The sequence below is a fragment of the Notamacropus eugenii genome, chromosome 3 (assembly GCF_028372415.1).
Source record: "Notamacropus eugenii isolate mMacEug1 chromosome 3, mMacEug1.pri_v2, whole genome shotgun sequence".
NCBI lineage: Eukaryota > Metazoa > Chordata > Mammalia > Diprotodontia > Macropodidae > Notamacropus > Notamacropus eugenii.
Window position 1 is genome coordinate 425147427 of NC_092874.1, and position 16770 is coordinate 425164196.

Here is a 16770-nt window from a genome sequence, read left to right on the forward strand (position 1 = left end):
TGACTTAACAATAACAAATTATAGTTTGATTACAAGAATCACTATGTAATTGGGGTTACTCTTAAATCAGACTTTATCAAGAGGTTTATAATTTTGGAGGAGGAATTTTTACCACTCAAATATAAAAATGACTCCTAAGGATGTAAATAGAAAACCTACTTACTGAATGAGAAATTCATCTCCTCTCAAAGCCTTCTCAAATTCAGGATCAATTTTATTTAAAGAATCTCCATCTGTTTGAAAGAATGTATTATATGTATTAGAAAGCAACTCCATGGAAAACAAGTATTGTTTATGAACTTCTTAAGAAAAGAGATATACTTTCTGACAAAATAATACATACCATAAAACCCAAAAATTATATAAATAAACAATCACAAGGCAGAGAGACAAAATAAAATCACCTAAGATTAAATAGAGGTTCCACTAACTGGTCACGGATTTGGGGCATGTTTTGTTTTTAAAATAAGAGAACTAGAAAGAATTAAGTAAACCACAGGCATGTTGTGTAAATTTGTTAGATATTATAGCAGTATTTGGGGAATCCATCTAATTCATAGAGCCAAGATAACTTAATGCATGTGAGATTTCAAGTCTCTTTGAACTATTGTCTAAAGACCATAATAAGCACATGAACAACAATAAGCATAAAACAATCTCATTGTTTGTCTGCTTAAATGATGGTTACTGCACTTTGAGCTTTTTGCACATTGAAGTTTTATGTGTTGTCTGAATTGGCATTTAGTCAATATGGAATGATTCTGAATCAGTTTTCTGCTGAGCTATCTATTACAGATTGCTCTCTGGAAGGGCTTATGAGAATGGCTTTTCTTTTTTAAATCATAAGTCCACAAGATTTGTACAGGAGACCCTAAAATTTCCTAGAAGAGAGATTCTGAAGGTCCCCTAGGACCTATAATAAAGAGGTGCTGGGCTAGGGGAAATGTGAGGAGGGATTGAGTGAGGGTCACAAGAGAAAAACAGTCTAATCAACATCAGCACTCTCATCCTTGGTTTTTTTTTTTTCTCCTTCCTCTCATCTCCTCTCAAAAACCTAAATTCCTATTAAGATCCCAGCTAGAAACTGATTTGATTAAAACAACTGACAATGGATATTTGTGTTCCCAAAGAGATATTAACCCAAAAGAGAAAAACCTCCAGTTGGTGGGATGTGTGTGTGACAGACAGACAGTTACAGAGACAGAGAAGTGGTGAGAGACAGAAAAAGAAAGGAGAGAGAAAAGAGATAGATCGATACAGAGACAGAGAAGCAGTGAAAGACAGAAAAAGAAAGAGGAGAGAGTGAGAGAGAAAAGAAGGAGAAAAAGAAGAGAGAGAAAGAGAGAGAGACAGAGAGAGAGATTTGAGCTGGGAACCTTCTAACTACAAAGTCCCTAATCCTGTAGTTTTCTAACCTCCACCTGTAGGTTCAGCACCACCTCCCCTGTTCTGGGACTCTGGGACCAAATACCAGGGAAGCTGATAAGAAGTCTTAACTAGCCAATCCTGATACATTTGTTCTCCACTTTTGCAAGTGGCTTTATATGACACTGAGATCAGTAAAAATCATCATTCCTGGAAGAGTCTGGTTTTAAAGTCTAAAACCAAATGGAGAACCCACCAATGTATAACGTTTATGTATAATGTTTAGTCTTACATAGAGTGAACTCAAAGGTCTACACCTTGTCAAGTTTCTTTTCTAGCTCCTCACAGAATTAAGTGTTTACATTGGCTAGACTACATAATAAAATTACCATGATCATAATAAATAGACATGTATGGGTATATAAATACATGTATAATTCAGATAGAACTGGAAGGACTTATATGAACTGATGCTCAGTGAAATGAACAGAATCAGGAGAACACTGTACACAGTATCAGCCGCAATATGCGAAGACTGTTTCTGGTAGACCTAGTACTTCACAGCAATGCAAGGACCTAAAACATTTTCAAAGGACTCTTGAGGCAAAATGCCATCCACATCCAGAGAAAGATGTATGGAATCAGAATGCAGAATGAAGCAGAATATTTTCTTTTGTGCTTTGTTTTGTTTTTTCTCATTGTTTCTCCCATTCGTTTTGATTCTTCTATGCAACATGACTAATGTGAAAATGTAATTAATACAAATGTATGTGTAGAACCCATATAACACTGCACGCTGTCTTGGTGGGGGAGAGAGAAGGGGGAGAGAAAAATCTAAGATTTATGGAAGTGATTATCAAAAACTGAAAACAGATTAATTTTTAACAAATCTGTAAAAAATAAAATAAACACATGTATATAATGGGCTAATTAAAATATAAAAGTCATTCCCTTTCTGACTAACCTATGGTTGATTTAGCTACAGTTGATTCTACTGACCTGATGCAACGTTGACAGGAGGTTTAGATGGTTGAACTTCTATTACCTGATTTTTTTTCTTAATAACACTGGGTTTTGGCATCTTCTCTTTAGATAGTTCTCTTTGCCTTAAAACCAATTGTTTCACTTCATCTGGGAATGCGAAGGATAGTGAATTAATCAATCAACAAGCATTTATTAAATGTCTATTATCTGCTATAGACTATGTTAGGTACCAGAAGACACACATACAAAAGTGATAGTCTCTGCCCTCAAGGGGTTTACTTATAGCCTACTTGGGAGAGGAGAAAGGCAGTGTCAGTAAATCAGAATGCAGAATGAAGCAGTAAATCAGAAGAGAACATCAACTGCCTGTTTAGGGGTATTTTTTGACGCTAGTCAAGGGTGACTTTCTCTAAACTATGTAGCTATGGTTAAGGCTTATTTTTTTGAAGAGGTAGGGACTTAAACCTTAATTCAGAATAGTATAATGATATAATTAATGACAAAAATAACTCACAATTAGAGTTTCTTATTATTTACAAAATGCCTTCCTCACAATCATCTTCTGAGGAAAATAATGCATATATTTTTATTCTCATTTTACAAATAAGGAAACTGAGGCCCAGGAGATTAAACAACTTGACTGATATCACACAGCTAGTAAGTACAAGAGCCAGGATTTGAATCCAGAACTCTTGATTCCCATCCTAGCTATCAGGTCCCCATATGATGTTTCAGACAACTAGCCAGAAGCAATCTGGTATATTTAGTAGTCTCCTGCAGATGCGATGCAGTTTCCCATTGTCTCGGACAGTAATTAACAGCAAGATCCACAGTAAGTTAGGTGAGGACAGTGACAAATCATTTTCAAAGATTTTCAGTGATAGGTTAATGTGATTCCAGTTGTCCTAGTGGTAGGAGGCATAACACTAGAAATACAGTGTAAGCACCCAGTTATTGAATTATCTCTCCATTGGACTCAATGTGATATGCTACAGAAAGCTGAATTTTTGCCTACCTGGTAAGCCATGAATAGCACAGTCTGGAAACTGATACCATCAATCAGTGGTGATTGACGTGAGAAGAGAGACCATGAAGCTAGAAAATTTCAGTAACAGGTGGCCATGTTTGGTAGCAGCAAAGAGTCCAATACAGGAAGGGCAATGAGGCATTTCAGAGATTGGGAAGAGGCTGGGGTTAGAAATATAGATATTAAGATAATTTACATAGTGATAATTTAAGCAGGTCAGAGAAAGAAAAGGTCTGAGAACAGAGACTTGGGGGATGCCCCTCTAAAGGAAGATGAAACAGTGAATGAGCAATCAGAACAGGAAAACCAAGAGAGAATAATGTAAAAGAAGAGTCTACTGAGAAGGAGGATGGGGAGTAGTCAAGATTATCAAGGTCTGCATAAAAGTCAAGGAGAAGGAGGGCTAAAATGAAAAAAGACCATTTGATTTGCTCCTTAAACAGTCATTGGGGAGTAGAATGGTGAGGCTAGAAGACAGATCAAAGAGGCTAAGCAATGAGTGAGTGGGTGATGAAACAATGGAGATAATATAGAGCTGTGAAGAAAGAGAAAGATATAGGATGACAATAATAGGAGGGAGGCAAAGACAAAGGAATGTTGTTGTTGGGTTTTTTTGGTTTGGTTGTGTTGTGTTTTAAAGAATAAAAGAGGAGGGTGGAGCCAAGATGGCAGAGTAGAAAGATGGCCTGCTCCAGCTCTCCCCTCATAGCCCATGAAATATCTGTAAAAAAAAAATTACTCTAAACAAATTCTAGAGCAGCAGAAACCACAAAACAACAGAGTGAAAGAGATTTCCAACCCAAGACAGCCTGGAAGACCAACAGGAAAGGCCTATCACACCAGGCTCACAGTTGTACACAGCCCAGCCTAGGCATGCAGCACAGACAGGACCGGAGCAGGCTTCAGGGCATGGAATCATGGATAGCAGCTGCGATTCCCAGATTTTTCAACCCACAAATGCCAAAGACAGCTTCAAAGGTCAGTGAGAATGCTCTTTCACCTGGCGGGGGGTGTGTGGTCTGGCCCCAGCCCTGGTCCCAGAGTGGCAGCAGCCACTATGGCATCCACTTTTGTAGCCCTTGACCTAAAGACCTGGGGGAATTGAGTGGCCGATCTGGGTCTCAGTCCTCCTGGGGTGAGGAGGAGCACTGGTGTGTTGGAGCTGGTAGGCAGAAAAGAGTGCTTGTGGTTGCTCTCAGACCAGAGTGCAGGCCAGGAGAGGAGTAAACTCCTCTCCCTTGACTGTGCCACTTTGAAGGAACTGAGAACTTACAGGTCCCCAGAGTATACCCTCCACTTGACAAAGGACTCAAAAGTCAAGTAACTGGCTGGGAAAATGTCCAAAAAGGGGGAAAAACAAGACTATAGAAGGTTACTTTCTTAGTGAAAAGATATTTTCTTCCATCCTTTCAGATGAGGAAGAACATAGCACACCATCAGAGGAAGACATAAAAGTCAAGGTTTCTACATCCAAAACCTCCAAAAAAATATACAATGGTCTCAGGCCATGGAAGAACTCAAAAAGGATTTTGAAAATCAAGTAAGAGAGGTGGAGGAAAAATTGGAAAAGAGAGCAATGCAAAAAAATCATGAAAAGTGAGTCAACAGTTTCCTAAAGGAGACCCAAAAAAGTGCTGAAGAAAATTACACCTTTAAAAATAGACTAACCCAAGTGGCAAAAGAGGTCCAAAGAGCTAATGAGGAGAAGAATGCTTTAAAAAGCAGAGTTAGCTAAATAGAAGAGGAGGTTCAAAAGCTCAATGAAGAAAAGAGTTCTTTAAAAATTAGAATGGAGTAGATGGAAGCTAATGACTTTATGAGAAACCATGAAGTTATAAAACAAAACCAAAGAATGAAAAAATAGAAGACAATGTGAAATATCTCATTGGAAAAACAACTGACCTGGAAAATAGATCCAGGACAGATAATTTAAAAATTATTGGTCTACCTGAAAACCATGATCAAAAAAGAGCCTATACATCATCTTCCAAGAAATTATCAAGGAAAACTTCCCTGATATTCTAGAACCAGAAGGTAAAATAGAAATGGAAAGAATTCACCAATCACCTCCTGAAATAGATCTCAAAAGGAAAACTCCTAGGAATATTGTAGCCAAATTCTAGAGTTCTCAAGTCAAGGTGAAAATATTACCAGCAGCCAGAAGGAAACAATTTAAGTGTAGTTGAAATACAATCAGGATAACACAGGATTTAGCAGCTTCTACACTAAAGGATCAAAGGACTGGGAATATGATATTCCAGAGATAAAAGGAGATAGGATTAAAACCAAGAATCACCTACCCAGCAAAACTGAGTATAATACTTCAATGAAATAGATGACTTCCAAGTATTCTTGTTGAAAAGACCAGAGCTGAATGGACAATTTGACTTTCAAATACAAGAATCAAGAGAAACATGAAAAGGTAAATAGGAAAAAGAAGCCTTAAGGAACTCATTAAAGTTGAACTGTTTACATTCTTATGTAGAAAGATGTTATTAGTAACTCATGAGAACTTTTTGAGTATTAAGGTATTTAGAGGGAATATATATATGTAGGTGTGTATGGGCATGTATGTATGTGTATATTATATATATGTACGTATGTATTTGTACATGGGCACATATATGTATGTATATGTATACGTATATGTATGTGTATGTATACATATATATCTACATACATAGAGGGCATAGGGTGATCTGAATATGAGGGGAGTATACCTAAAAAAAATCAAATTTACTGTTGAATGGAATGTACTTGGAGTAAGAGAAAGGGAGAGGTAGAATGTAGCAAATCATCTCACATAAAAGAGGAAAGAAAGAGCTTTTACAATGCAGGGGAAGAGGGGGGAGATGAAAGGAAATAATTGGGCCTTACCCTCATGAGATTTGGCTTAAGGAGGGAATAACACACATTCAACTGAATACAGAAATCTACCCTTCAGGAAGGCAAGGGGAAAGGGCATAGGAGAGGGAAGATAATAGAAGGGACAGAAAATTGGGGAATGGATAGTCAGAAGCCAACACTATCGTGGGACGACATGTCAAGGGAGAGAATGGACTAAATGGAGGGCAGGATAGGACAGAGGGAAATCTGGTTAGTCTTTTACAACATACCTATTATGGAAGTGCTTTGCATTGTTACACATGTATGACCTATATTGAATTGCTTGTTTTCTCAATGAGGGTGGGTGGGGAGGGAAGAAGAGTATATGGAACTCAAAGCTTTAAGAATAAATGTTAAAAATTGTTTTAGCATGCACCTGGAAATCAAGATATACAGGCATGGAGTATATGAATGGAGTATAGAAATCTATTTTGCCCTACATGAAAACAGAGGGGAAGGGGGATGGAAGAAGGGCAGGCAATAGAGGGGAGAACAGACTGGAGGAAGGGGTGGATGGAGTGCATGCTGTCCTGGGGTGGAGGGTGGGGAGAAAATTTTGTATTAAAATTCTTGTGGAAGTGAATGTTCAGAACTGAAAAAAAATAAATTATATATCAAAAAAAGAATAAAAGAAATTTTAAAGCATATTTGTAGATGGAGAAAGACCCAGTAATAGGGGGCAGAGAACAAACATGAGAAAGAAGTAGGAAATAGGACCTATATTACATGAAGAAGTACAATGACTAACTCTTTTGTAACATGAACCCCTACCTCTTAGTATATTCTATTTCTGTTTTCTTCAGAAAATAGGGATTATAGATGAAAGGAGAAGAATGAAGAGTTCCGAGGGTCCTTAGAAGCAGAGTTTCAATCGTAAATTCAGGGATGAGACCTGACCTGCCATACACATGCCAGAGGCATTTTTGGGAAAAGAAGGTTTTAGTTGGACTCTAAGCCTAAGACAATTCCCTGATTCAACTTACTCATATGTAGTCAAATTCTAAGACTAGAATGAGGACATAATTTTACATGGATTCAAGAAGAAATATACCATGATCATCCTTCAACTAACTGTATGGGATTTTTTGCTCAAGATAAACAATCACAGAAAGGGCTGGAATATGATACATTGAAAATCAGAAGAAACTGAACTTCATCCCCTAAATAAGCTAACATGTAAAACTGAGTATACTTTTCAAAGATCTTAGACAGTTTGAGCCTTGCAAGAATTTTAGAGATTTGTTGAGAGATAATCTAACCCCAACATAACATTTGATAAGTAAGCAAAACCATCTGGAACACAGAACAACCTCAATGTATGAAAGCCAAAGGGAACTTTGCTACTATTACCATCTTACTCCTTCAAAAATGTAAATTCCGTGTGAAAGAAGGACCTGGCACATATTCGGAGCACCTAAGACAATGTCTTTTCATATGGAGAGGCTGGGATCCTACTTCTGGAATAGCCATGATGACATGTAAAGGAAATGCCTGGGAGAGACTGTAGGGCATGTGTGAATTTTCTATAACTGATTCTGGTTAGCTAGTGACAGTGGGAAGGAACCTTTTTTGAAATTGGCTATGTAGATAGAACTTCCAGTGACTTCAGAAAGGCCTGAGTCTGCTTCAACCATCTTTCTTTGATATATTCATATATGGGGCAGCTTCATGACTCACTCATGGAATTTAGTGGGTCCCTCCAGTAACTGGCTCCAGTTGACTAATCATATAGAAAAATGCCATCCCAGGTGGCCTGCACATGTGCCATATCCCTAATAGACAAAGAAGGTTAACACAACGGTAACATTCGTTTGAATGGTAACTCTCTCAATAACCAGAGAGGATATCAAATCAATAGGAGTGTTATTTTGATTAACAACTGAATGACACAGACCAGAGGTGGAAGGGTGGGAGAGAGAAAGGGTGAAAAATACTACTTGATTATGAGCATCACAAATGAAGAAAAAAAATCAAGATCAGTGAGCCAAATTAAGATTCCCATCTGACGCAGGGGAGGAGTGAGAGATGACCCCAGTTTCAGAAATGGAGGATCTCAGAAGTAAGAATATATCATTTACAAGATTAAGCATGCACCATAAAACCCATAATTATCTACTTGGAATGCTTTATTTTTAATAATATTTTATTATTTCCCAATTGTATGGAAAAACAATTTTCAACATTTTTTTTTCATTTTGAGTTCCAACTTCTCTCCTTCTCTCTACTCCCCCCTCCCTGAAATGGTAATCAATTTGCCATACTACATGTTCAACAATCACACAAAATATATTTTCCTATTAGTCATGTTGTAAAAGAAAACACAGACAAAAAAAGAGAAAAAAGAAAAAGAAAGAAAGTGAAAAATAGTATGCTTTGATCTGCATTCAGACTCCATCAATTCTTTCTCTAGAAGTGGAGAGCATTTTTCATCATGAGTCCTTCAGAATGGTCTTGGATCATTGTATTCGGAATACTTTATGATGACAGGTAATGTCTGTTTGAAGAGCTTTTGGTGAGACATTCACTTCCTGGAACATCTTTGAACCACAAGCCTCCCAGACAAAAGATAAGTGCTGTGTTTAAAATAATCAAGATCAAAAGGGTTATTAGCGACATGTGAGGATCCCAAAGCAATGCACTGGCTAAATCACCAAGCACTTCAGAGAAATAAAGGAAGGAAGAAGAGGGGGAATTCTTGTGTCTAAGAAAGAGGAAGCCCAAGTTATGGCAGAATCACACATTTAGAGCCGAAACGCCTAAGGAGTCATCAAGTCTCTTCCCCTCTCCTGTTACAAAAGAGAAAACTGAGGCCCGAGAGTAATACAGTGTGTGTTCAAGGCAACCCAGCACAATGTTAAGTTTAAATTAATAACAGAAATAATAAAAACCAAGGGAGCATCCATCCTTTTTCTGATGAAATGACTGAAGAAAAGAAAAACCTTATAACGATAACACCAAACGTTTCCAAGAAACACCTTTAATCCAGATCTAAGTAGATCTGAAACAAAAAACTGGTTTAAAATTTGCTATGCTGCCTTTAATGGTTTCCTCCAAGTCCCAAGTCTCTTGCTACTATTTTATCTTCCAAATTTATTGTGTAATGTTAAATACACAATTTAAACAAAAGTATATTTTAAATATTTTAAAAATTGCTACAAATTGTTGCCAAACAACAGTATATTAGATAAAATGAATGTCACTATTATAACCTTTAATGTCCATTGAATTCCACTATAAAAAAGGAAAAGGGTCACTGAATGGATGAAAACTCACAACCCGGTAACATTCTGCCAAAAGGAAATACACTTAATGCAAAAAAATCACATAAAGATTGAAATTGATAGACTAAAATTTACCATATCTCACCTGAGTCAAAAAACCCAAGTTATATTGTCAGACAAAAAAATGAATTCAAATTATAAAGGATTAACAGAAATAGACAAGGGAATGATATCACATTTAAAGGCACCACTCACAATGAAAAAATATCCATGTCTTTCAATATCCTTGCTGCCAACAGAAGGATGTTGCTTTGAAAAAAAGAGTAGATTTGGAAATGAGCAAGTGATTACACAAATGGTACCCAAGAATAGGTTTTGGATTTTGGAAGCAGGGTTTAAAATATGGACATGCTCTTGGCTCAGGGTTGATGTGCCTCTAAGCAGGAATGGTAAAATACATATTTACTTAATACCTTATAAAGGCTGCTTTAAATTGAAAAGGGAGAGGAGGGAGAAAACTACCTATATATTTCAAGGCAAATACTAGAGTATCAAGTACATTATAGTGGCAATAGAAAAGACTAGTTATTCCCAGGAGACTATCCAAAAAGCATTAAAACCAATGAATTCAGATATCTGTACATAAAATACAAAGGAGAGATAATAAATAATACGCCTGTTTGGCAAGCCTGCTTCTAGAATCTTATGACGATATAGATGGTAGGGGCCTGGCAATCCTCCTCAGATCATACACAGGTATGCTCTGACTGTTTTTAGTCTTCTTATTGCATGATGAAGAAAAGATATTTTACTTGGCTGCTGAGCCAGAAGTAAGACTGAATAAAAAAGGTCCCAGTGGTGAAACTTGTTAGCCACAAGGTGGAAAGATGACTCGGAGGGGCCTGGGGGAACCTGTCTTCCTACCAGACCATCAGGTGAGTGCATGGCCCCCTTAGGCAAGCCTGTGTCTAGCAAGAGTGCTGCTTTCTATTTATGTCCTCTTTCTAGGGTACAAGGCTCTACGAGAACTCAAAGTGTCGAGGAGCTGGAGCCCCATGCCAGAGCATGCTAGCCACAAGACCAGTGAGGATCTCAGCACTGGGGAGGGGCCTGCTGGACTCATGGGATCCAGCCTTGCAGTAGGGGATCTTGGGCAGCCAAGAGGTGCAAGGGAGTGATTCCTGAAATTAGCAATAATTCATTCAGAAGTGAAATTAGATGGGATTAAACCAGGGGTGGGGAACCTTCCTCCTCACAACCACGACCACATGTGGCCATGAGGCCAAAAGTTCCCCACCCCTGGATTAAACTGATTCAACTAGAATGCTACAGTCAGTTCCAGGCACCATGATTTAGAAAAGGCTTTGACAGGCCTCCAGAGGAGACCAACTGGGAGAGTAAGGGAAATAGAGACCATGCCATGTAAAGAAAGAGTGGAAGGAATTAAGAATATTTGGCCTGGAGAAGAAAAGATGGGGATATAACTGAAGCCCTCAAGTATTTACAGGGCTATCATATGGAATTAGATTTAATCTACTTGATGTCAAAGGGAAGAAATAGGTGTAATAAGGGAAAGCTGCACAGGTCATTTAGACTCAGTAAAAGCCCACAAGAGAGTTCTTGACCTTAACCCTCTGTGTCATGGAACCCTTCGGTAGTCTGGTAAAGCCTGTGGATCTCTTCCCAAAATATTGTTTGTAAATGCATTAAAATAAAATAACAGAATTCCAGAGGAAACTAATTTCATTGCATAAATATGAATTTTTCCCATCCAAATTCATGAACCCCTTGAAATCTATCCCCTCAGTCTCAGGAGATTCTGCCTCTACTAACTATAACCTAGCCAAGTCAGTTCTCCTGATGGGTATCAGGTTCCTTGACTATAAAATGAAGATGTTGAATTAAGATTCTACTTAAGGTTCTCTCCAGCTCAAATATTCTGTGGCTCTATACTTCTGTAAATATTTCAAGTAAAATTTGAATAATTAACTTACCAATACTTTCAAAATCCTCCTGGCGACTAAAACTTTTTACTTTAGTAAACTTTGCTTTTTTAGACACTCTCTCCTTGGTGTCCCACACACTAAAGATGATTTTGTGATAGTTCATTTTCTTTAACACTTCCTTTGTAATTGACATCTTATGAGTTTCTTTCCAAGACACCCACAATTTATCATTTTCACACCATGGACTCACAGCCTATGTAAAACAACAATAAAAGTCTTTTACCTATGGAAATTTTATGAGTATTTGTGGAAAAAACAGCAATATTCCCCGTAATGAAGTCAGTTTGAAATCGAACTGCCAAGCAAACACACTTCTTTTTAATTTCTGCCTCTTAGAACCCCTACTTTCCTTCAAGACTCAGCTCAAGCTCCATTTTCTACCAGATTTCCATCACCTACTAATTCCTCCTCCCTGCTCTCATTCCTATATACAGGGTACCCAAAAGTCCGTAGGGATTATTTCTCATTTCTTTCATTACCTTTAAGGCTCACCCTAATGCCAAATAGCACCTAGGTGTTCTGGGTCATGAAGAATAACTTCAAAAAGTTGGAAGTTAGATAGCTAGACAAATGCTTTAGGGTTTACTAAAAGAAATGTAAATAAATGAATTAATTAATGTATAAATTAATATATATTCACTGCAGTAGATACAATTAATGTGACTTAATTTGTTATTCATATTTAATATATATTTAATAAATATATTTCTATTAGTAAATATATATATGTGACTATACATAACATATGCACACACATAAATCTTACCTTTATTCCAGATTCCATAAACACTCTGGCTATTGTTGTACTAAATAACACCATGTCAACTTGTTTGGGCTCTATGTCATCTGGTAAGAGTAAATATTCTATATGATAGAACCGTCGTAATTTTGCAAGTTTGTCGGGTCTTAACCGTTTAAATATGTCAGGCGAATGTTTCCCTTTAGGGCCTAGAAGACATAAGGTAGATTTAGTAAGTGAAAAGTAGTCAACACATTTACATTTCATGGGGGAAAGAGACCTTTCTTCCCATGTTCAAATGCCTATAGCATGATGAGGTAGTCTGTTGTTGGCCAAGCGCAAATCTCCATATCATCCTGCCACCTTTCCTCTCTCCTGGTTTACCTCCAAACTTTTCTCCCTCTTCATGTCTAGTTTTGATTAAACATACATTGAACATGGGCTATATCTCTTCCTAGGTTCAATACTTCCCTCTAGTATCCTTGTGACATTTAAAAAATCAACTACACAACATTTACTGTATTGAAGAATTTAAAAAGGCCAAAGTGGACTAGGAAAAAGAAAACAGGTTGGATTCCATTTGAGAAATTGCACAGTACCTTCAACAACCTCAGGTTTCTCTCTGAAACAAAAACAATATTTTAGCAGCAATATTCTTATAATGCCATGTAGCAGTGAATCATGAAATACGACAATCTCTAAAAATCAAAATTGTGAGTCACCTAAAGGGCAGTAAAGAGATGTTCAACAGACGTAAATAACCTGCCATATATTACCAGTGATGAATTGCATGCAATAAGAAACAAATCATAGAAGAGATATATAACCAGAAAAGGAGATGGGCTAGTCATGGAGTGAAAATAAGTAATAACAGATGGTTGCCTGACTGGCTGTACTGGTACCCACATGTTCAAAGAATGTCTTGAGAGCACTGGGTGGACTTCTGTGGAGGACTTAAGGAAAGTAAGGTTAAGAATGTGTGGATGAGTTGTGATCAAAAAATCAATGGGTATGTAATAGCTAGCAAGGTTACAAATACAACAAAGTTCAGTAGAGGCAAAAACTGAAGCAACATTTTAATCTGGAATATTTTACAGAACAACTGGACAGAAAGAAGAAATTGATGAATTCAGGAAAATGGATCACAAGCTTACCACAGAAAAACAGCATAGTAAGAAGAAGGTACTTCACTACTTGGACAGTTACTAGAAATCTCTCCACCAAGAGCAGAGAAACTAATCGTTTACTAACTTCCCTTAATGATAATTTTCATTCGGCAAATGGTTTTAAGAACCAATGGGGAAGTTCTATTCTGGAATTAATTTGTGTTCCCAGCAAGTTGAGTTCCTTGACACTCAAGGATACAAAAAAGAAATAACCAAGAGCCATTCCTCAAAGATAAGTGGTCACAAGATATGAACAGTTTTTGAGAGAATTGAAAATTATAAATTACATTAATTGCCATTTGGAAACTTGTTCCAAATCAATAATAACAAGAGAAATACAAATTTTAAAAATTCTGAGTTTTCACTTCTTACCCTGAAAATTGACTAAGAAAACAAAAATGAGGATAGTGCTGGAAGAGTTGCGGGAAGAAAGGAATACTTGTACACTGTTGGTAGAGCTGTGAATTGATCCATCCATTTTAGCTACCCATTTGGAATTATGCAAATGTGTGACATTACTTCATACTTCTTGACCGAATAAGTCCCTCTACTAGACATATACCCCAAGAAGTTCAAAGATGAAAACAGTTTCAGCAGAACTCTTTGTGGTAAAAACAACTACAACAAAAACTGGAAACTAAGTAAAGCAAAAGTCAACTGGTATATAAATGTAATAATTCCTGCTACACAGAAAGGAGAAAAATCACAAGAAGGAAACTGAGCTCTGAGAGACTGAGAAAGCAGAAAAGAAATGCTGCAAGAGAGCAAATAAGGGAACGTAGTTGTCTCCCTTTGACAGATGTGTGGGGGAGATATAAAGGAGAATGTCACAGCCAATGTCAGGTAGACTTGTAAACAAGGTTTTTTGGTTTATTTGTTTGCTTGTTTGTTACAAAGAAGAGTTTGACAGGGGAGAGGGCGGGACAGTGGCATAGACCTAGACATAAATGTGATGTAAAAATAAAAGGCATCAATAAAATAGTTTAAAAAAATAAAAATAATAAAACAAAGAAGATGGGAGCAAGGAAAGGTAACAAGGAGATGAACTCAAAAGCCTGTAATAATAGAAGATCTAAAACCAAGAATAAGTCAAGGCTTTTGAGGAAAGTATAACAAAGAGGGTTTGGGTTTTTGTTTTTCTATCGTTTGTTTGGTTGGGTTTTTCAGCCAGATGAGGGCTAGGGGAGAAGGGGGATCCAAGAAAGGGCCAGATTTTTGATTCAGGGTGGGCAGGATGATGAAGACTGACGGGAGATAACAGAAAACCTTATGTGTTGTTTTGTTTCTATGTTGTCCATCAAGGAGAAGGATTTTAAATTTAATATGGTTAAATGTAGCCTTACACTTGGCAAAAAACAAAAATCAGCTTTATAAATACAAAATGGGGAAAGCATTCATCTGGAAAAGTCCTGGGAGTTATTAGGGGAAAAATAAGTTCAGTCCGAGTCAGTGGTGTGATGTGACAGCAAAGAAAAAAGGATGTGTTCAAAGTGACACAGTCAGAAAGAGGCAGATCTGAAATCTGAAACAAAACCATTTGCCTCCATTCTCTAGGCTCTTGTCACTATAGTATAATGATTAATTATACTCTGCTGTATCCCATATATGCAAGTGATTCCAGACCTTCACATCCTGGAGTAGCTTGTTGCTCTAACCAGCTGACCAAATATGTGTAGATGACATAAATTACTGAAGGACACAGGGAGAGGAAATGTGGGGTAGTGGATTGTGAGCCAGCCTTGGAACCAAGAAGACCTAGCACGTAGTGGCTATGTGGGCCTGGCATCTCAATTAAATGCTCAAAGCTCAAGTCAACTAGGATTATAAATCAAAGAGAAGGTACCAACCTTCTTTGGTAGAGAGGAAGTTTCTTTATCCAGGAATTACTCACACCCATGAAATCACTGTTCCAGTCCCTATTCCTAAAGACATGTTTTCCATCTTTGTGTTCCCTAGTGCCTTGTATATAATATGTGATAAAGTAATGATTGTAGAATTGATTGATTGTTGAGAGGAATAAAAAGAAAAATAGGAAAATAAAATATAATTAAGTTATGTAAACACAAATAAATAATAGATATTATAGATATAAATAAATAAAAACAGGGATTTTTGAAAAATATGGTCATACATCCACTGTTTTTGAAGAAGAGCCCCATTTCCTTTGGGGATAGCAACAGAAAGTCTACCAGGGCCAAAAAGTCCAGAAACCTCTGCTAGAGGTCACTGGGACCTTTTTTATAGGCCCTCTAACTTTTCTGATTTTTCTTAAACCTATTCATTATACTTCTTTCAGGAAAATACATTTTACTTTGAGTAATCATAACATTGCCATCCCCATAGTCTAGGCCTGGAATATCTTTCTCTCCCATTCATGTTCTTCCCTCAACTTAATTACAGATTTTTAAAACCATGCCTCTCCCACGAAGACATTCTTGACCTACAGAAATGGTGATTTCTTTAGAATTCTGTCTAAATAGCCAACTCCTATGATTGCCTTTTCACTTACTGCACTAAGTGAATTTATCCCTTTGTTTACCTGTCATATAAATCCTTCAAGGATCTGGGATTTCATGCTCCCTCTACCGATGCAAGCTGCAGCCCCTTCCATGCCCCATGGTTTGAATTATTGTGGCCAAAAAAATTTACCACCTGGTGGCCAACAACAGTGATGAGCCTCTCCAAACTCACCTAGGAGGATCCTGGACCAAAAGACAGAGCCGTTGTTGGGCCCATAATTAAATGTAAATATTTTGATTGATTTATGTATTTCTTCAATATTTCTCCATTTATCTACAATTCTTTAATAACTATCCACATCAAAGCTGTCTCAGACTATAAGCTCCCAGAGGCAGACATTCTGTCTAATTCACTTCAAAAAGCACAATGTATCATGCCCCATTCAGGTGGTCTCTTAATAAATTCCTTTAATAACGGTGACAAGGGGGGGGGGGGGAATCGTATTCCTGTATAAAAATGTACAGTATTTCTGCTTTCCTTTGACTGATGCCCACATTCACTACTTTGCATCTGATCAAATTGGAGGACAAGGTTCTTTTTTCTTTCATAAATGTATAAATTAAGCAACTTTATATCTTCAGTTAGGCCATTCCTCTACTCAAACATCTTCAGCGGCTCCCTCCTGCCTCCCGGGCTTTTGTCTGGCTGATATCTTTCTGTCTTTCCAGATTTATCTCTTAATATTTGTCTTTATTCACTCTACACTCCAGTCAGACTAGACTTCTCTACCTCACCCCATGCCCTAAGTACTTCTTACAGTCTCCCACCTTTGTTCACCTTTATATGAAGGGCGCTCCCTTCTCTTTACCTGTTGAATTCCACCTCATCTCTTAAAAGTCCAATTCAAACTTCTCCT

General features: G+C 37.4%; 1 protein-coding gene across 5 annotated transcripts in view; it reads right to left on the reverse strand.

Annotated features, from left to right (window-relative positions):
- CFAP92 (cilia and flagella associated protein 92 (putative)) overlaps positions 1-16770 on the reverse strand; it is a 69044-nt gene that overhangs the window by 48339 nt on the left and 3935 nt on the right. For all 5 annotated transcript variants that reach the window (XR_011964653.1, XM_072598270.1, XM_072598271.1 and 2 more), the window contains exons 3-6: positions 12256-12437; positions 11478-11682; positions 2365-2496; positions 164-233 (exon numbers count right to left, since the gene is read on the reverse strand). Coding sequence is in view for 4 of the 5 variants with exons in the window: in XM_072598270.1 (XP_072454371.1) it covers positions 164-233; positions 2365-2496; positions 11478-11682; positions 12256-12437 (589 nt within the window). In the remaining variant the exon portion in view is untranslated. The remainder of the gene's footprint in view (positions 1-163; positions 234-2364; positions 2497-11477; positions 11683-12255; positions 12438-16770) is intronic.